Consider the following 22,363-nt stretch of genomic DNA (forward strand, 5'->3'; position numbering starts at 1 on the left):
GCTAATGATGTAACATGGAATATTCTTAAGCTTTGTCCCCCAGTGGTACAGCGACATATCTGCGGTCTCACACCGCAAAAAAACCCGGGTTCCGACACACGTGGTGGGCAGAGCACAAATAGCTCATTGTGTAGCTTTGTGCTTAATTCTAAACACACAAACAAATCTTAAGCTTAAGAAAACACACACAGTTTGTACAAGTGTTCTACTCGTTGTATTTATTTCAAACAATCTTTTTAAATAACGCTTAAATTAGTTTCAAAAACACATACTATAACTATGTTGAAAGATCATATTTTAACTTTTTGTCTTTTGCAGGTTACGGTTTTTGGATTAGTCTTATTAAGAGATCGCTCATACTTTAAATATTTTTATTCTACGAAAATTTTGCGTATGTACAAATTTACAACTACTTTTCTTAATAGTATGTGATGCTAACATAGTCATGAAAACATTAAAGATGAAATAAGCGTAGTTTATAACTTTCTTGATCTTTAGGTAATCTCATTTGATATATTACAGAAACAACACATTATTTCTTATTAGTTTGGATTTCATCGTGTATCTGATAAAAGAAGCTATTATTGCATTAAATGTCGAAGGTGGAAGTAACCTACAATCCAATGTTGAATGATATGTATAGCTTGTCACAAGAAAGACTTAGATGTAAAATTCAGAGATCTGGTTACCTTTCAGTGTTTTATGGTTTTTGAACATATCATTTTTTCTGAGACTTTGGGGATTGCTTGTCATACTTTTGTGACATCTCTTGTGTTTTGATGGTTGCTAAGGTAATAATCACCAGTTGTAAGATATAAAATGCCAAGAGGATTCGATATATTTTTTTAATATTTGTTTAAGATAGAAAATATTACTCTATTTGATGTAACGTTAAAAGTTGTATCATTAGATTGCGTGATAAGTTTCGTATTTAAGTCCATCTACTTACGTATAGGATCAATAGGCCCATACCTTGGAATTTGGTATCTTGGAAAGTACACGTCTGAAACCATTAGAGGTATGATTTACTTATCAACTGCAAATGGATAAAAAATTAAAACATACTATTTTGATAATAGTTTTGAAGAATAAATATTCCTCAATCAGTGTTATTAGTACGGCTATAATAATAAGCGGTACTGGGCTTGTTTTTTATAAAATTCGTTTTGATTTTTTTAGAGTGGCAGGTTGTGGTTTTTGGGTTTGTTTTATTATTAGTTCACTTATTTGGCTTTTCTGTAATAGCTGATTTAAATACAGAAAAGAATGGCTGTAGAAGTTGTTTTGGTGATTGACTGGGTAAATGATTAGTCTGTATCTCAGAACGGCTAGTATGGGTATTAACATTTTTATTGATAAGCAGAGAACAATGATTCGACTTTCCTAGGTTATCTTCAGGTTAACAAAGAGAGAGTTTCTAACTGACTCATCATTAAGAAATGATTAGTCTACACATTATTACAATTCTAGAGTCTTTTCTTTTAAATTCCCACTCTTGCTCAATTAAGAAAACACACACCCACCTACTTGACACATTCTATATTTCAATTAAGCCTTGTAAGTCGCCATTTTAAAGAAAGCAATTAAAGAGCAGTTTTAAAAGCTAATGATGCTTGTTTTGGGCTTGTTTCTGAACACACTGTCGCTTGTTTGGGACTGTAAGACAATACTATTAACCAATATAGAAGAACATTTATGGATATATAGTTGCTAAATGTACATATATTATATTTGTAAATTAGGTTAGCATATACAAAAATGTATTTGTTTTTCATAAAAAAAATTACAGTGGCACACACACACGTATATGTTTTGTTAAACATCCTAAGATTTCTATTAAGGGTAAGAAACGTTGTTACTGCGAATATACGGAAAATAGATAACTATCTTTGGAATATTCACGCAAATCTACACAAGGGCTATCTGCTATTAATGTACCTATTAGTTCAAACTAATGGAATAGAGGGAAACAACTTGTAAACAATATTTGGCTACTACAGTCGAACAGTAATCGCTCTTGTGATGTCATGTTTCCAAAGTGTGGTGTACGTTTTTTCTTGTTGTTTTTTTTTCGGCATGAATGTCTGATCTACAGTGTGGTTAGCAAACCATTAACCCACTCTGTTGATTTTTCTATATCTCTACTATTCTGATTTTGAGGTCTTATTTTTACCGTTGTAACGCATAGCTACACAATAAGCTATCTGTGCTCTATACACAGCGGGGATCGAGCCCCGGATTATAACGTTGTAAGCCCAAAAACTTTTTGATGACCAAATTTTTAGATAGTTCGTAGAAATACATTACCAAGATTTTGATATATATATTGCTTTGTCGTTAGCTTACAGCGTGTCTCACTAAAGCTTACCTAAATCGTGTTTGAAGTCAAAGTTTTCGATTAATGTTATTGGACAGTATGTGATCAGTATGTTGTTAATCAGGGTTGGTTAAAATGATTGACTAACCGTCTGCAAGTCACGAATTTGAATCTCGATCAACAAAATGCTCGCTCTTTTAGCCATGAAGGTTTTATTATGTGACGGTCAATCCTTCTTTTTGTTGGATATATAGCTGCTAAATATATATATATATATATATATATATATATTTGTAAATTAGATTAGCATATATAAAGCTATATTTGTATTTCATAAAAAATTTGCAGTGGCACACACACACGAATATATTTTGTTAAACATCCTAAGAATGCCATTATTCCATGGGTGGTGTTGACAATCTTACTTTCCTTCTTCTAAATTAGTAACGACTAGATAGATATCTGCCTAGTAACTTTGCTTGAATTCAAAACAATTCAGCAATGGTAACCTTCAATGGCTTACAAAGTTCATTCTCAAAACGTTACACTTAATTTCCTCAGAATAACGAATCTGGCATAAAATTGTTTTATTTCGTGCAATATCTTTTCTTCCAAACCTCTGTCTTGAAAAACATCTGTTTCAAAATAATTCGAAGGAAGCTACATCGCATGCTAGGAAGACTGTGACAACCAGAGGTGATTGTGTAAGCAATATTAGTTTGATGTTAAGGTAATTGAGAATCAATAATAATATAAAAAATAAAAAAATTAATGGTTAAATAAGATTGAAACATATCTGGTAAAAATGTTATGTAACAGGAAAAGTCTAATATTTTAGGTTTCGGTTTTTATAATTTCGAGATCGAAATTACATTAAAAAATGATTTTATTTCTGAAAAAAGAAAAAGGACTAGTGACACAAAGTTCAATGACAGGGAGGAATTTTACTTCAGTCTTTATATTTAGCTTCTATATTTCCTGCAAGGACCTGGGATTAAGCGTAGTTATATTTGTTTGTAGCTAAACAGAAATCAATACTATTGGTTATCTGGGCTGTGCTTACAAGTATCGAAACCCGATTTTTAGCATTATGAGCTCACAGACTTACCACTGAATTATTGGGAAATGTGTCATTATGATAAAAATGTATAAATATCATTATTTGATAAACTACTAGCAGTTTTGATTAGACGATGGCGAAACGTTTAAAACCCAATTGAGAAGGTTTTGATAAGTATAGAAGTCGAACAAGAAAAATTACACACACACTCACAAAGGGTTGGGGTATGTTCTAAACGAAATTGAGCAATTTTATTTTATTCTTGTGATAATTATATATATCTTTGTACTCTCAGGCGCAGAATGTTTCACATATATGCAGTTATCGATTTTCACGTATAGGAAACTCGCCTTGAACAGTACTGACCTTATTTCGTGTACTAGCTATACATACAATTAAGGCTTTTGTTTCTTTCAGGTGATTTTAAACGTTCCTCATTTAAACGTTATTTATAGATCTCGAATCTGCTTTTTATGGCAACATCATCATATTTAAACTTAGAAATGTCTGGCTATCTTCTTTTACTTTGGACAGCCAATCACTTAGGTAGAGCCTGTGCTCTTAGAGGAATGATGCTATAGTTTTCGTGTATATTATGCCATACTGTCTCAGACTAGAACAGTGATATCTCGGCAATACAAATGTACTTCATACTTCTATTTTTCTGAGTTATAGAAGTGTTGTATGATATTTTGTGCGCTCGTCTTTTGACTTGTAACTATTTTTTTTTCTAGATTAAAAAGCCAGAATTTTAGTTTTTCAACTCTGCGACACATTTTTATCAATTTTTTTCCAGTTACTTACAATTAATATTTTTCTGTAAGTTTATCAGTAAACATGCGAATACAACAAAGTTAGGCAATAAGGTTAAACATTGGTGTGGAATCACATGATTTGTTTTTGCGTACTTATTCTGGTTTTTGAGTTGACTTTTACTTCTGTGTTAGGTAAGTTCCCTGTTTTAATGAAAATTGAAAAGTATTTTCCTGACAAAGGACTTACGTTCAAGTGAAATAATTTGATAATAAATGTAAATAATGTCCTGAGAGAGTAACGAGGTTTATGCAAAGTCCTTTTCTAGACATAAGCTTTTGTTGATGCTGCAAAGACTATATTAACTACTTTGATATGGCTGCAAACCCAAGAAAGAAGACTGTAGCCTGGAATATGTAAAATTACTGACTGAGTTATGCTTATGAACGTTACCATTAGTTAACAGAAAACATGTATAATTGAAGGCAAATGTTTTGTTATGCAGGTCGATGGTCCTGACGCCAAATCAAATGGTTTTTACAGAACATTCAAACTGTTGCCAATCGTGGCAACTCCAACTCAACTCTGATCATTGTCACTCGTTATCTGTAAAAAGAAAGACTAGAGGTGGGCGCTGTTGGTAAATAAAGTCTGTCAGATAGAGACATCTCTGTGATAGGATAATAAATGATATAGATCAGTGGAAATGGTGACCTGGGACAGATGAGAGTTCATCCAAAATTGGAGGCAAGCTGTCATGATCAGGAGATGAGTACTAGATGACACTCCTGAGGTTTGTGCCAACGTAGGGGTAAACTATCATGTGGATGCTGGCTGCTTCATAGAAGGTAGAAGACAGTTTCTTTACTGATGTTACTAGTGGCTTTCTGCCTCTATGTTGTCCTATTATTTCTCTAACATTTGCTTTTCATAGCTAAAACCATATGGCATTTATTTTCAAACAGTTTCATTTTCTATGAATTTCGTAAAGAGTTTCCATGATTCCAATCTGATTGCCTTACAAGTGAAAAGGAGGTTGATATTATGCCAGAAGAGCTGTGCAAGATGTGATATAGGGCGTATCTTGCAAGCTTGACAACTTCTTCATTTATTTTTATCTCTGTATGGCATAGCACATAGGTGATGTCCTTACGATACATATTCTTTTTTCTTCCATCCATCAGGAGATCAACAACTGTTAATTTCAAGTAGTAGTGACTGTGAATTAGTAATAAATATTATATTAGTTGCACTTTCTATTTCTAGTTCATTACTTTCAGCAGTCAAGCGATAAGCTTTATTTATGAAATTTAGTTCCATTTTGTATTGCTTGTAGGAAATCTGAATGTTTCAGAAACCACATGCAGAAATGTTGTTGCTCTATGAGAAAATTAATGCTCACCCAGATCTTCCACTATCTGTGGTTCAGGAGATATTTTTAGATATGATGACTGGATAATGTCAACCACGGTCTTTAAGATATGATGACTGGATAATGTCAACCACGGTCTTTAAGATATGATGACTGGATAATGTCACCCACGGTCTTTAAGATATGATGACTGGATAATGTCAACCATGGTCTTTAAGATATGATGACTGGATAATGTCAACCACGGTCTTTAAGATATGATAACTGGATAATGTCAACCATGACCTTTTATAAATGCTAACAAACCTTTTATGCTTCATCTTCTATTCAATCTTTACATTTGCTGTCCAGACTAATTTTCACTGGTCCCAGAGATACATAAGTACATATATATATAGAGAGACAGTACAGAAATTACCTGACAGGATTTTGCTTCACAGTTTAATTAGATACCTTTTTACTCTGGGTGTCCATTTAGATTGAGGCTGTTTTTTTCAATTAAGATAGTTACTTTTATTTTATACTTATTGAGAATCAAAACCATTGTTTAATATTAGTGTTTTGTGTTGTGGTACACACAGGAGGGTTTTTATTGCGTTCAACTTCCACTTGTTTCTCGAATGTAAAATTCTGTACAGTTTTCGTGGAAAAAAAGATTTAGGATGACATTTTAGATATTCTAAACTACAAAAATGTATTTGTAGTGTATTAAATATTTCCTTTTTCAAAAAAAGAAATATTAATAAATTTATAGAGAAAAAAATTGTAAAAACGAAAATATTTAGATCTTACGATTAAAAATCTCAGAAGTAAACATTTACATTATCATATATATCAAAGGAGACAATTAGATTTAGTAAATTGACTAGAATTATTTAACATTATAAAAATATATGTTAAAAATGAATACAATAGTGACTGATTTGCACTGAATCATCATTTCAATACACTTTTTTGAACGATATTTTCTGCTGTAATTCCTACAATATTTCATTAGGTTCGTAGATTAGTCCTAAATCAACTCACTAATTTAACAGTTCAAAGTAACTTTAAAATAGTTACTGTAAGTACAACACAACTTGAAATATTAATATAAGTATTGTAATTATTATGATTTAATGAACCTTACTACAAAGAAAATGGTTTATATTAAGATTTACAAAACAGTCAATGATATTTAACTACACACAAGTTAATATTACAGAAAACTAACATAATAATATGCAGTTCAATGAAACTAGAAATCATTCATGATATCGTTTGTTTTCTTAGTAAGAACAAAATTAAATAATAATATATTTGTGTTGTGCCTCGGAACCAAATTTTTAGCGTTGTAAGTCTATTGTAACAGCCATGAGTTTCACATATGTAATGTCAGTTCAGCATTAACAATGAGATTAACTGATGCCCCTGAAAGACTTAAGTTAATTACTTTCATTAACACTTTTAAATAGTATAACACTCAGCTGTACAATATTTATTTTGATATGAGATGTTTTTTACAAAACTATTCTAATAGGAATACACTTTTAAGGTTTTTAAGGCAGGAATGGTAAGGTCAAAAGGGACTAATTTGTTTGTTAACGGGCGACCTGTGTTGTACCAAAAAACGGGTATCAAAAGCTGGTTTTTAGCGATTTAAGCTGTATCCTTTTTGCTTAACCAACGGGGTTCAGAAGATAATTGTAATAAGCTTAACTAAACAAATGAATGAAGATAAATATAACATACAGAACGCTAATAGACTGAATCTTGCACATATTTGTTATACACTTTGGTCTAAAAACAGAGCATGTACTTCTTACGTTAACTCTTTAAGATAACACTCAGACTATTCTCCTTATGATGTTTATGTGAAAACCATTCACATTCATTGTACTTAATTATGATATTGATTAGAAGTGATATTGATAATCAGGACAAAAATTTATTGTTACTTCGCATTAAAACGATCAAAATTACTATTCGTACACAAGGGATTTATTGGATTAACAGCACAAACTTTGCCGAACTGATTTCAATAAATATTGTAAAACGAAGGTAAAACATTTATTATCTAGTTGAAATATGAAAATATTACGATATACGATAAATGACATAAATCATTATTTTCCAACAAGAAATTTTACCGTATAATTTTCAAAGATTAAATCATACATATCAGAGAAGACAATTTTGACATAGCAAACTGCTATAGATTTGAAGGCACTGTCAGTATTATTTTCTTGCTAAATATTTTTACACCATTATTTAGATATTTTGAAAAGTAGAAATAATTGTCTAAAGTTACGTTAATGACATTTATTCTTAACATGTTAACATACCTACATTTTTATTACCTAGATTTCCAAATGTTATGAACCAACTTACCTGCGGAGAAGAGACAGTAAGAGGATTACTTACAAGAACCAGTAATGTACAATAGATTGCAGAGCAGATTCTGCGCGGTAAAAATTTAACTACAGGTTTTACGGACGACGTTCAGAGCCACATAACGGTTAATGCGCTGCGCACTGTGTTACAGAGATAGTACGATTATCACAAGATAATTCATTCTCTGCCTGTCTATCTACGTAATTTATGACTTACTTACCTTTCTGTTTATTTGTTGTCTATCTAAATAATATACCGATTTAGATAGTAGTACAAATTTAACAATGTAGACTGATGGATTATATATAGTATAATAGATAGTAGCAACAATAGTAACGCCTTCTTTTTTGTCTTACAAAATATATATGAATTATCAGTAGTGTAAATTACAGCATTTTGTTAAGATATTTTATAATATAAATTTTTCCTTTTTGAATAATATATGTGTATATTTTTGTATAACAAAGCCCCATTGGACAATCTGCTGAATCCACCAAAGGGAATCGAATCCCCTGATTATAGCGTTGTAAATCCGTAGACTTACCACTGTACCAGCTAGGGACTTCAAATTATGTAAATTGACTGAACATTTCTATATTTTACGTGACGTGATTAAAACAATAAAAAATGTATAGCTTATTTCAGATAAACCGTTGCAATTCTATTTTTATTCATAAATATTTGGTATCTTAATCTCCGTACTTAAAGCAAGCAATGTACTCTCTGCTTAAATTTAGTGTAAAATGGCAGTCTCCATAAAACGTGTTTTCATAAAATAAACTAATACACTAATGACGTACTTTTTTTCTTTTCAACGCTGCAAAGCAATAAATAAAAAATTAATTTCTCTGTGGTTGTTGATGAAATAGATCACTCTAAGTGTTTATTTGTTTTTGGACATTCGCTTTTAACCAGCTGTGCTAAATGTCTTTAATTCTGAGCTGATAGGCTAGAAGAAAAGCAGCTGGTTTATACCACCCACACCGACAATTCTTGGGCTACTCTTTACCACCAAATATTGGGATTAGCCGAACTCGCCATACCAATAGCGATTAAAATGAGGGGTGTAATTTCTTGTCTTGTGGTAATGGGGTGAGAATAATGAACTTGCAGATCCGTAATCCAGCAGGCTACTCATGTTTCGAAATGTTAAAGTAAACATTAGCGTGACTGTAGAAAGGGTAAAAGAGAGTAGTGTCACTCTTCCTCCAGAAAGGCTACTGATATTTGTTCAAACGCGATTAAAAATTTCAAATAAACATATATCATTATTTCGGGGGAGAGTCGCATTGTTTTCTCTTCATTGTTTACATTCAATAAAATGAAAAATTTCGTAGTTAAAAGAATATCGTTTACACTTATTCTAATAAAATGGTAAATACTTCTTTCTCATTCTACTTTCCTGTCTTCAGTGACAGGGTATTAATCTTATATCAGATGCTAAACAGGTTATTTTGGAATCAATAGTAATGTCCCCAGTCATGTTTATTCCAATGCACTTACACAATCATGAAATATAAGAAAACGTTCAACTAGATTCGTGTCTTAGACTGATGCAAGAGTATTTTTGACTAATTAGGCTCTATTCTTTATGAATCTTTAATAGAGGGTTACAATATAGAAATTGTAAAGATAATTTCGAAATTAGTTTGATCGTAATACCTATTTTGTTTCACCTTGTTAGGATTGGATAGCTTTTGTTAATAACATCTTGTCAAAATAGATATATATTAAAATATAGTTTGATGAGTGTATAGTTGTATTGCAGACTTACCAAGTAAAAAAATCCGGTTTTAGAATGGGAAATTTTAATTTTCTTTTTTCTCTCTATATATTTATTGCGAATTGTGATGAAAGTTTACAAGAAGTTTTAAGTTTTCAACTTAGATTTATACCAGACAATAAAAACTGCGCATTAAATTTATAAGTCCGACGGGCAGAATAATATATTGCAAATTCCAATTTACAGAAACTTTAAAATGCTTTTCTTTCTCTTTAACGAGATCATCACGTGCAGAAGACGTACCTGTGGAGGTCTAAACTTGGTCTTTTGCGTGCATAGTTGAGAAACAACGAAGTGATCACACTCATAGAACCAATACCCCACGAAGACATAGCAGGTCGAATAAGCGTAGCACACATTAGCAGAATTTAACAGCAGCTCAACTCTCGTGACCGAATTCAACTAATGCAACATTAAATATACACAAAAGAAAGGACATTTAAGTTGTCACGCAAAGAGCAGCAGCTGATACAATTATTATGAGAAACTGAAGACTACGGGGTGTTTACTTTGAGTAACGATTCCTTTTGGTAACATATTAATATCGCATAGCACTAAGTTAGAATGTTTTATCGATTTTACGACGTGTGAAAAATCTAAATTCACGGCTTTATTTGCAGGAAATTGTTCCATTGTATATGTTTTTTAACAGATCTTTCAAGTAACGTTCTGGTTTAAATTATAGTAATTTATATTAGATTATCACGGAGTTTTTAACTACTTTATATTTCTGATGTAATTTGATGTTATAATTTAGTTATACACAGTTTACTAAGAAGGTGCGAACGAGTATATTGTTGCTACGGCTGGTGTGTCAACGTAATTGCATCAACGAATTTTTACTAAGCTAAAAAAATTAACAGCAATATGTGTGTAATATTTCACGACAAGACTGATAATAATTTGAATAAAATCATTCTTTAATTACCAGTTTATAATCACTTTTTTCTACTTTGCTGTCAAAGGAGCTCACCAGTCTCACTAAATCACGACGTATAAAGTCTTATTAAAACATTTTTTCTGGTATGATGCTTATGTGATATTGCATAACTACCACTAATCATTATGCACTTGTAACTAAGACGGTGAATGCCATATACGACTTTTTTTCTCTTAAATAATTTTAAATCCGAAACAAAAGAACAGTTTCTTTATCGTACACGGGAATGTGCACGAGTTAAAATGTTCGATATTACTGAATGCGCGAATGATCAACCAGTCAAGCATATTATATGATCATTGTCAATATACGTTTAACTATAAAGCGCAGTATTCATTATATATCGTACACTGTTCCTACGCTAAATGAATTATAGATAACCTCTATTTACCGATTAATTATTCTATTGTAATATATCACTTTGCATAATTGTGTTTGTCCGTTATTCCTAATATGCACGTATGTATAGCAGTCTCGAAAAGGTAGGCCGTTATTTTTATAAAATTTATTATTTTGTATTATCACCAGACATTAAAAGCAGTGAATAACTTAAGTGAACATATGAATGCAAGCTACTGCGTTAGAATGGTAATTTTTTGTTAAATTATTGACACGATTGTTTACTGGGTGTCTTTAAAGAATGGATCATATTGAATTTGAAGGCCTCTTGTTTTAAATTATATAAGTGTAATAAATTAGACGGATTTATAGTATTAAGAGAAACAATAATTCAGTTTGTGTCATCTATCTTTATTTAGGCACTTCAATCATCATATGAATGAATGAACTTGACCATGACGTAAATAAATTTGTAAGTGTTACCTGGTCCCTTTTTGATAATTTTTATTACAATAACTAATATGTTAATCATCAATCTCGTAGTCTAGATTCTCTAGATATGTAGTGAGTTGTTTAATCTCTCTCTGAGACAAAGCATATTCTTTCAAAAACTCTGTGAATCGTCTCTCCATATTATTAAGCGTATTTTCAAGACGAGAAGATTTATTAGGAAGTTTTTCATTTTCTTTCTTCGCTGCTTCGATAGCTTCCTTACTTAAAAGACCATCCTTCATTAGTATTTGTCGTCCACGCTCAACCAGCATTTTTTTAGCCTCTGGGTATTCTTCGAGAACATTCCAAAGATCTTCTTTCGACAGAACAAAGAGGTCCGAGTAACCTACACTCCTAACATTTGCTGTTCGTCGGTTACCAGTTTTCATACCCGAAATATTCAGGATACTTAACTCTCCAAAAACGCTACCATCTTCTAATGTGGCAAAAACCGTTTTTTCGTCATCAGCGACGACCTCCAGCTTCCCCCTCTTCACAATATACATTTCCTTTCCCACGTCTCCTTTACGACAAATGTAGTCACCAGGACTAAATACCTGAAGCTTCAACTTGAGGACCAACTGACCCAACAGACCTGCTTCACAGTCTTGAAAGAGCTTTACACGTTTTAGAGTATCAAGATGGACATACAGTGCAATTTCTGCTTTTAGCTTGTCCGGAAGAATAGACATAATATTATCTTCATCCAGTGACTCTTTATTCATCCACAAGTAGTCAAACCACTGTATCACTCTGTTTTCAAGTGCTTTATTTACTTTCCTGAATTCTAAATACTGCTTGACACTATCCATTTTTGATTGGAATTCTGCTCGCTTAGCATTCATACTGGATATCATACTCCCAACGTTCCCAACAATTGTAGCAAAAATCAAAACTCCAATAAGAAAGTCAATGACCACAAAAAGATATTCGTAGTCTTTTACTGGAACAGGAACTTCGCCAATGGTTGTTAAGGTAAGAGTAGACCAATAGAAACAATATATATACTGATAGTTCAGCGTTGCGTACACAGGAATACTGACGTTTTGGTAGACCCAAGAGTCGTTTCCAAATCCAATAAGATAACTAACAGAGAAGAAAAGGCAGGCATTCCAATGGATAATCACTAGAATGTAAAAAAGTAGTTTTCCAATCCTGAAAGCATAGGGAAAGCTAGTTCTCGTTTCGCTTCGATCAAATAATTCAAATATTCGGTAAATCTTAAGGATTCTGTTAAGACGAACAATGATAGAGCAAGGTATTTTAATATAACAAGAAGTTTTGAAAATCATGTAGAGAATATCTGTTGGAAGGAGACTCGCAAAATCGATTTTAAAATAACGAGACTTTACATAGTTAAGGAATAATTTTGTAGAATCCCGAACCAGTAGTCCTTGCTCCAAATAACCTATGAAAGAATAAAAAATAACTGTTGATTTTTAAGGAGATTTTCGTATGCGCATTATTTATTAGTGAAATAACCATTTCTATCATTGCAAAATCCTATAGGAATAAAGATGTTTTATAGCTTCCTAAGCTTATAACTTTCGTAACTATATTCACTGTTACTGCTGAAGACTGCTTATTGGTAGACTACACCAGAAATGACCTTTCAAACAATGTATATTTTTCTCGAAGTTTAATCAAAGTATTTTTGTAAGATAGAAATTAACCGTTTCTTCCCTTACCTGTACGAGCTTGGATCATCATATCGATTATATAAATAACGTCACAAAGATAGTCCACGACGTACCACAATATGGGGGCATAATTCTGTAGTTCCCAGAAAACACTTCGACTAATGATAAACAGGGTGTTGTAGAGTACAGCGAAAGAAATAATGAAAAGCCAGCGATAGTAGAAGTTTCCTGATGGATCGATTGTGAAAGTGTGATTCCTGAAAGCCCAAAACATGATTGATAAGTACTTGATACATGTTTCGTATCATGGTTGAGAAGAGTTGTTGATAGCAGATAAAAAAATTTCCAGTCTTTAACAAGTCTCATGAGATAGTAATAATATCACAAAAAAAGTTTAAGTAAACTTGGAGGCGGTAAAGAAATTAACACGTGTTTATTGTTTGTTTGTTTTAAATTTCACCCAAAGTTACACGAGGGTTTGGTTTGTTTTGAATTTCGCGCAAATCTACACGAAGACTATCTGCGTTAGCCGCTTCTAATTTAGCAGTGTAAGACTAGAGGGAAGGCAGCTAGCCATCACCACCCACCGCTAACTTTTGAGCTACTCTTTTACCAATGAATAATGGGATTGATCGTGACATATTAACGCTCCCACGATTGAAGGGGCGAACATATTTGGCTTTACAGGGGTTCGAACCTGTGACTTTCAGATTACGAGTCGAGTACCTTAACCACCTGGTCATGCCGGCCCTGTTCAACTGTAATTGAGGTGTTTTCGTACCACTGATTATGTGCCAAAGCCACAATAATTCTCCATACTCTAATATTAATTCATTAACTGTTTTAACATTTCTTATGATACATGGTGGCCTTTCCTGTCATTTTACCTACAAGTTCATGTGCTTCAACTAAACCAAATCTCAGTTACTTCACATATTCTTGCATACACTGTGACATATTTATTCTAGGGGTGGGATTGACCGAAAATTATAACGCCCCCACAGCTGAAAAGGCGAGCATGTTTGATGCGACTGGGATTTGAAACCGCGACCCTCAGATTACGAGTCTAGCACCCCTAACCACCTGCCCAACATGTCTTTATTAACTTGGATATGTGTAAATATGTCATGCTTATAAATATGGATTTGTAAAATATGTATAAGAAGAAACTGAAAATATTTAGGGCCATAATATAAGAGGCTACAAGATACGTTCAGACTAAGGATTTGATGATTCTAATTACATGTTAAGTGTTATGTTAGCATGCAGAGATAAACTCTCTTTCCTTTGATAGATTGTTTAGGCAGAGTAGTCATGATGAAACTTTGTAGAATGGACGGCGACTGCCTGTTGTGGAGACACAAGTGTAGAGGACGACGTTTCGAAAGTCTTCCGCTTTTCGAAACGTAGTCCTCTATAATTGTAATTGCTTAAAAACATAATATTTCAGTCATTGTTTTCTAATCTTTCTTCTTCCATCTCGGCCAGGTGGTTTAAGGCGTTCGACTCGTAATCTGAGGGTCGCGGTTTCGAATCTCAGTCGCGTCAAACATGCTCGCCTTTTCAGCCGTGAGGGCGTTATAATATGACGGTCAATTCCACTATTCGTTGATACAAGAGTTGACGGTGGGTGGTGATGACAAGCTGTCTTCCCTCTAGTCTTACACTGCTAAATTAAGGATGGCTAACGCAGATAGCCCTCGAGTAGTTTTGCACGAAATTAACAAACAAACACCTCTTCTTTTTTCTTCGAAGTCTCTCGTTATACTGTATTCCAGAAAGAATCGAATCTGAACGGTAGGTTCGACATCACACACTATCTTTAATTACTCTATTTAAAGCTTACTTGTTTTAGGTCTTATTATTAAAGAAGATGAATGAAGGAAATTTGCTCGTTTATGTAACGGGTTTATAAGGTTTGTTTGTTTGTTTTTGGAATTTCGCACAAAGCTACTCGAGGGCTATCTGTGCTAGCCGTCCCTAATTTAGCAGTGTAAGACTAGAGGGAAGGCAGCTAGTCATCACCACCCACCACCAACTCTTGGGCTACTCTTTTACCAACGAAAAGTGGGATTGACCGTCACATTATAACGCCCCCACGGCTGGGAGGGCGAGCATGTTTGGCACGACTCGGGCGCGAACCCGCGACCCTCAAATTACGAAGCGCACGCCTTAACGCGCTAGGCCGAGCTAGGCCATGCCAGGCCCTGGTTTATAAGGACTCCAATCATTAAAGAACTTCAACTTAATACCTGATAGTTGTAAATTGATTAGTCGTAATACAGTTATTATAAATGTGATATATCTGTTTAAATTTTGTTAAAAATAATAATAATAATATATATATATATTTAGTGTTATTTTGATTGCAGAAAAATAAATTCCAACAGGTTGTCTGTGTTTCCCATAATGATTAAACGACTAATTTATAGGTTTTCTATTACATTGTTAGAAATAACGTACCATTTCCAGCAGTTCGTTCCTCTCTTTTCCTCCTGGTTAGATTCAATATTCCCAGCTTCAAATTCTTCTAGAATAGTAACTCGTCGATTCCTGCATCTTGCTGTTAATTTACGGATATTTTCCATCAGCCACCTTACCGACTGAAATAAATATACAAGTTTAGTTTTGTTCTAAGATATCCTGATTTATGCTTGGAGGAAAAAAGCTTTGAAAAATAACTTCAAACAGGAATCTGTCACTTTGATATGATTTCAATGTTAATTTTACTTTACTTTGTAATTTTACGTTTTACATCGTTTAAGTTGCTGTTTATAGGAAATTCTCGTATTCAGACTTATTTACTTTATAAAATAACTCACGTAGTGGAAGTTTGTAATTAACTTTGTAAAATTCTCTTTAGAATATTTTAGTGCATGTAGATTTGTGGTAGAGCGCTATATTACGTAGGTTTGAAGCATGGTTCGAATCTTTGCGATATGACAATATATTCCCCATGCCTACTTCAAACTGAGGTTGTATTATAAGAGAGACAATCAATCCACTAACATTAATGATGAACGGTTGCTGTTAACTGCCTACATTTATCTCTGGTCAGCAGTTCAATATTAAGGACTGTAGTAGATAGTCATAGTATCTTCGCCAAACACTGCAAAATGTACAAAAATAAAAGAATGACCTTATTAACTTCACTTATGTAAAATAAATAAATATACGTTACAACTACGCATAACGAGTTACTAAAATGCCATAGAATCCAAACTGGATAACGTTTAACTTTAATACGTGCAATAAAGTTAATGAAGGTTAAAGCTCAAGGGGAAATGTTTATGACCTAAATCACTATTTGTTATCTATTTTCATTCACTCCCCCTTTAATAAATACTGTTTCTTGTGATTCCCTCTTCTTTTTTTTTTCAATATCCGTTATAGCCAGATGGTTAAGGCACTCGGCTTCTACTCTGAGGGTCGCGGGTTCGAATCTTCGTCATACCAAACATGCTCGCCTTTTCAGCCGTCGGAGTTTTATAATGTTACGACCAATTCTACTATTCGTTGATAAGAGAGTAGCTCAAGAGTTGGCGGTGAGTGGTGATGACTACCTGTCTTCCCCCTCGCCTTACACTACTAAGTTAGGGAAGGCTAACGCAGATAGCCCTCGTGTAGCTTTGCGCGAAATTCAAAACAAATAAACTTTTTTTTCTATTAGTGTGTGTGTTTTGTGTTTTTCTTATAACAAAGCCACATCAAGCTATCTGCTGAGCCCACCAAGGGAAATCGAACCCTTAATTTTAGCGTTGTAAATACGTATACATACCGCTGTACTAGCGGAGGGCTTTTCTATTAGTGAAAGAATTACTTAAGTGACGAGATATAATACACATTAAAATACTATACTTATTGTAGCAGCTACTTATTATTTTCATTAATAAAAATATATATATATTAAATGCTTAGATTGCATTATTGCACTATTGACTCTACCAATATCGCTTTTTTTTTTGTTTGTTTGGAAATTTCGCACAAAGCTACTCGAGGGCTATCTGTGCTAGCCGTCCCTAATTTAGCAGTGTAAGACTAGAGGGAAGGCAGCTAGTCATCACCACCCACCGCCAACTCTTGGGCTACTCTTTTACCAACGAAAAGTGGGATTGACCGTAACATTATAACGCCCCCACGGCTGGGAGGGCGAGCATGTTTGGCACGACTCGGGCGCGAACCCGCGACCCTCGGATTACGAGTCGCACGCGTTACGCGCTAGGCCATGCCGGGCCGACCAATATCGCTTGGTCCTCACCCGACAAGAGATCCTTTGCGGCCTCTGGGGTTGTTCCACACTTTGTTACACATTTAAAAATGAGCGAATGTAAGATTAAGGAAAAATATGATCTGTAATTTACCTATTAAATATATGATAAAGCAAGGTCCACATGAACTATTGTATTAGACAGAAACTAAATTATTTGTAAATTCACGAACCGAAGAAATGCTTAAGTGGAAGTTCTAGTTGTTTAGGTATCATTTGTTATACAAATTCTGGGTGTATATCAAATTATAGAAATATATCAAAACAAAGGTTTCACTAACTCGGCAGACTCTAATATGTTTATACAAAAACTGAGGCTTTAACCGTGTTGTTCTTTTGGAAACTTTATAATGAACTAATGTTCTATTTTTTCTTGTACATTTTTTCCTAATAAATTGTATAAATACAGCCTGATAAATTATTCGCTTGAGATAATTCGCGCAAAGCTTAACAAAAATCTAACGCGTAATATCAAAAAGTCTGAATTGATAAAGGGAACAGGCCTCAACATTGATGAAAGGAAAAAAAAAATAGGAAAAAAACTCATTTTATTTAAATACCACAGATAATTAAAGTTATAAAACAAAAATATTTTAAATCAATTACTAACTGAAAATACATGAAATCTACGCATTGACAACACAAATTACGTGTGATAGCATCACACATACTCCAAAGGTGCAAAAAATGGAACATTTTAAAGAACGCATTTTTAATAATAAATAATGGTTTGTTTGAGTAATATTGAAGTTATTTTATCACCATAACTTAAACATTATTATGTTATTTTTAATACATCATTAGTTAGCAGTCTTTGTAGATCTAATCCATAAATTCTAGGTGTGTAAAAATATGGAACAAAATTAATCATAACTGTAATTATATTTTTACGAAATTATCCGTCTATTTAAATATACCTGTGAAATCTTTTCCTGTATTTGCTCACCAACTCTTGATATACTAATGTGAATTTGTTCAAAGTGTGAAGCTAGTTTTAGTGGCAACGGGCTACAAATCACGAATTTACACTCCGAACACGCTAATTACTAAACCACACCTTCGTTATATGGTAAATCATTTTTAAGACAACAGATTTAATGCTAAGTCCTCATTCAGTTTTCAAATACCTTTGGATAAATGTATATGATTCCAGAGTGAGAAATTATCGTTAAATAATATACATTTGTCACAACATTGAATATTTCTGTCTAATTGATAAGATACGAGGAGATAAGGGTACATTGCAGACAACAAAATAGCCAGCAATTTTTGTGAAGTGAAATTGATACTTGCTGAAAATATCATGTGCATCATAATACTTTTGATCTGATTATAATTATTTAAAATATCCAAGCTAATTAATAAAATTGGGACTGTAACTATTACAATAAATAACGTTTTTATTTTTCTTTCAAATACAGGAATATGAGAAAACGTAAATACAGTGTGTAGAAAATACTACAATCTGATGATTAAAATAACAGTAAATAGCTGTAAAATTACAATGCGTTATTTTATGGCTTTTCCTTCCATTGACACAACGGAATGTCTGTGGACTCAGACTGCTATAAACCAGGTTTCGATACCCGTGATGGGCAGAGCACAAATAGTCCATTGTGTAGCTTTGTGCTTAATTCCAAACAAATTATGCAATCCTTTATTGAGATTCAAAAACAGTAAGATTTACAATGAATTATTGCATTATGGGTTTTATGTACAGATTATTATACTAGTTGCATAAAATAACTATTGTTAAAAATATTAGTTATTAGTTTTAGCTCAATTATGTAGACCAAATAGTGTCATACATGCTTCATCACAACATAATACAGTTTTTTTTATACATTGAAATATTTTATTTGCAACATTAGTTATATTTTGCAGCTTAATATATGGATTTAGGGCTAATGCAAATATCTTAGAGTGGCCGAACCACATGAGATATTATTAGAAATACGACCGATAATATTGCGAAAAACCTTTGGATGAAAGTATTCTAATCATCATAAAATTGAAATATTCAGTGAGATATCTGTTGCTGGATTAATTTTAGTTCTGATCTACAGTCATGTGAAAAAGTTAGGACATCCTATGAAAGCCTGTGTATTTTTGTAACATTTTTGGATAAATAGATATTTAATCTCAATTTTAACAATATTGAGATATTATAGGAATATAGCTAAACAATTAAAACTGAAGAAAAGACTTTTCAAGTTCTTCTGTAAATGTAATTCTACAAAAATGCATATTCTAACTGAGGAAAAAGGTAGGACACCCCCACATTTATTCCCACTTTAAATGGCTCAACTCACACACAGGTGTATCACACCAGGTGCACATGATTAGAAGATCGTTACTCAGCATTTTGAATGAGGCTTGCCCTATGTAAACCTCAGACATTTAGTTTGGTGTGCTCCTGACTGTTGAAGTGAGAGTGAGCGCCATAGTGAGAGCATAAGAGCTGTCTGAGGCCTTCAGAAAGAAAATTGTAGCAGCTTATGAGTCTGGTAAGGGATTTAAAAAGATCCCAAAAGATTTTAAAATCAGCCATTCCACTGTCCGGAAAATAGTCAGCAAGTGGAGGGCTTTCAAAACAACTGCCAACATGCCCAGGTTTGGTCGCCCAAGCAAGTTCGCCCCGAGAGCAGACCGCAAGATGCTAAAAGAGGTCTCCAAACACCATAACATGTCATCACGGGACCTACAGCAGGCTCTGGCTACTGTTGATGTGAAAGTGCATCCCTCTACAATCAGAAAGAGATTGCACAAGTTTAACTTGCATGGGAGGTGTGCAAGGAGGAAACCTTTGCTCTCTAAGAGAAACATCAAGGCTAGACTGAAGTTTGCCAGAGAGAATGTAGACAAAGACCAGGACTTCTGGAATAATGTTCTTTGGACAGATGAGCCTAAAATTGAATTATTTGGTCACAGAACAGAGGACACGCTTGGCGTAAACCAAATACAGCATTCCAGGAAAAGAACCTCATACCAACTGTAAAGCATGGAGGTGGAATTGTCATGGTTTGGGGCTGCTTTGCTGCAGCAGGACCTGGACAGTTCACAATCATAGAATCCACTATGAATTCTACTGTGTATCAGAGGGTGCTTGAGGATCATGTGAGACTATCTGTACGAAAATTAAAGTTGAAGCGGAACTGGACCCTGCAACACAACAATGACCCAAAACATACCAGTAAATCCACCAAGGACTGGATGAAAACTAAGAAATGGAGAGTCCTGGAATGGCTGAGTCAAAGCCCAGATATTAATCCCACTGAGATGCTGTGGGATGACTTGAAACGGGCTGTACATGCAAGAAGCCCTTCAAACATCACACAGCTGAAAGAATTCTGCATTGAGTAGTGGGGCAAACTTTCTTCAGACCGATGTCAGAGACTGGTAGATGGCTACAAGAAGCTTCTCACTGCAGTTATTTCAGCCAAATGGGGTACACTAGCTATTAGGGTGTAGGGTGTCCTAACTTTTCCTCAGTTAGAATATGCATTTTTGTAGAATTACATTTACAGAATATCTTGAAAAGTCTTTTCTTCTGTTTTAATTATTTAGTTATATTCCTATAATCTTTCAGTATTGTTGAAATTGAGATTAAATTTCTATATATCCAAAAATGTTTCACAAATAAACAGGCTTTCATAGGGTGTCCTAACTTTTTTACATGACTATGTATATGGCTTGATTTGACCAGAAGTTAATGATAATCTAGTGAATAAATGTAGTCATTTGTCAACAAATATAAGATTTCGTGTACATCAAGTCGTGTGAAAACTTGTTTCTTTGTATTTCCGCTATGTCAAAAGGTACTGTAATAAGTGAATTGAAGAGAATATTTCTAAGTGCAATAGAAAAGCATTAGAGTATCGTTTTGTAAAATGGATAAACGAAATCAAACATTAGCAATCTTTTTAAATCGTATGAAAAACCAGCACAAACACAAACACCCACCCATCCATACACACATAGATACAAAATGTAATAGTCACAACCATTTCATTCGTTAGTAAACTGACAGAGCCAGAAGCAGAAATGAATGTGATAATACAAACTGCAGGATTAGAACAGTTCATAGATCTGATAGAACATTTAAAGGAATATTGATGTTTTTCTATTTTGCATCAACGAAGTAGTGAAAAACATTTGTTGTGGAAAAGATGGCGATGCAGGTCCAATATGTTAGAAGTTGTTTTCCATTTTCAATAAAATGTATATGGATACAATTATATAAAATAAACGTAGAAGCTTTTATTAGATGCATTTCTGAACATATCAATTCTTTACCCAAATTTTAATGAAAAAAATGGGAAAAAATCCATAACATTTTCTAACTAAACAAAAGCTTCTGCGAGAAAGTATTTAATATTTTTACACTTTAAGAATTTTATTCTGAAATTAAAAATTCAAAGATAATACACAAACTAACTACTTATTAAAGATAGAGAAGTTACAAAGTAAGGAGTGGACCCTTTAAATGTCATGCCTTTTTTAAACACAGGGAAGTTTTGTATCAAAGCATTCCGTTGTTCAATTTCATTTTTAGGTGCTAAAACAATAAATCACACAGCATGTTCTGCCAACATATGAGGATTTTAAATTAATCTTAAAACAAACCTGATTCATTTGGTTCTGTACTCAAGCCTGCATTATATTGGTATAATTATCTAAGAATATGTTTGCTTCATAACATTATTTAAGAGTAGTTTGTTTACCTCAATAATGGAACAAATGACTATGTCAGAGACCCTATACGATCCAGACATAGCGTCTCTAATTTTAAATTGCAGACCAGATGAAAAGTAACCAATCGGCAGTACTAAATGCTAGGAGCGTCTAGTCTTACCTACATCGAACGATTTATTGTCTCTTATAATGCTCCCATAGTTCAAAGTTCGAAGTGTAACTATTAGCACCATGTGTCGTACACAAGATTTTTGTATCACTAGTCCAATACGCTAGACATTACGTCACTGCCCCATATACAGGCCAAAGTTGCACGTATTAGAAACAGTTTT

The 22,363-nt window shown here is 33.4% G+C and overlaps 1 protein-coding gene across 2 annotated transcripts in view; it reads right to left on the bottom strand.

Annotated features, from left to right (window-relative positions):
* Positions 1–11,345: 11,345 nt before the first annotated feature.
* The window catches only part of LOC143254623 (cyclic nucleotide-gated channel alpha-3-like), a 28,644-nt gene continuing 17,626 nt past the window's right edge, over positions 11,346–22,363 (bottom strand). For both annotated transcript variants that reach the window (XM_076509772.1, XM_076509773.1), the window contains exons 2-4: positions 15,533–15,672; positions 13,118–13,326; positions 11,346–12,837 (exon numbers count right to left, since the gene is read on the bottom strand). In XM_076509772.1, coding sequence (XP_076365887.1) covers positions 11,462–12,837; positions 13,118–13,326; positions 15,533–15,672 — 1,725 coding nt within the window. In that variant the 3' untranslated portion in view covers positions 11,346–11,461. The remainder of the gene's footprint in view (positions 12,838–13,117; positions 13,327–15,532; positions 15,673–22,363) is intronic.

This window comes from Tachypleus tridentatus, chromosome 6 (assembly GCF_004210375.1).
Source record: "Tachypleus tridentatus isolate NWPU-2018 chromosome 6, ASM421037v1, whole genome shotgun sequence".
NCBI classification, from domain to species: domain Eukaryota; kingdom Metazoa; phylum Arthropoda; class Merostomata; order Xiphosura; family Limulidae; genus Tachypleus; species Tachypleus tridentatus.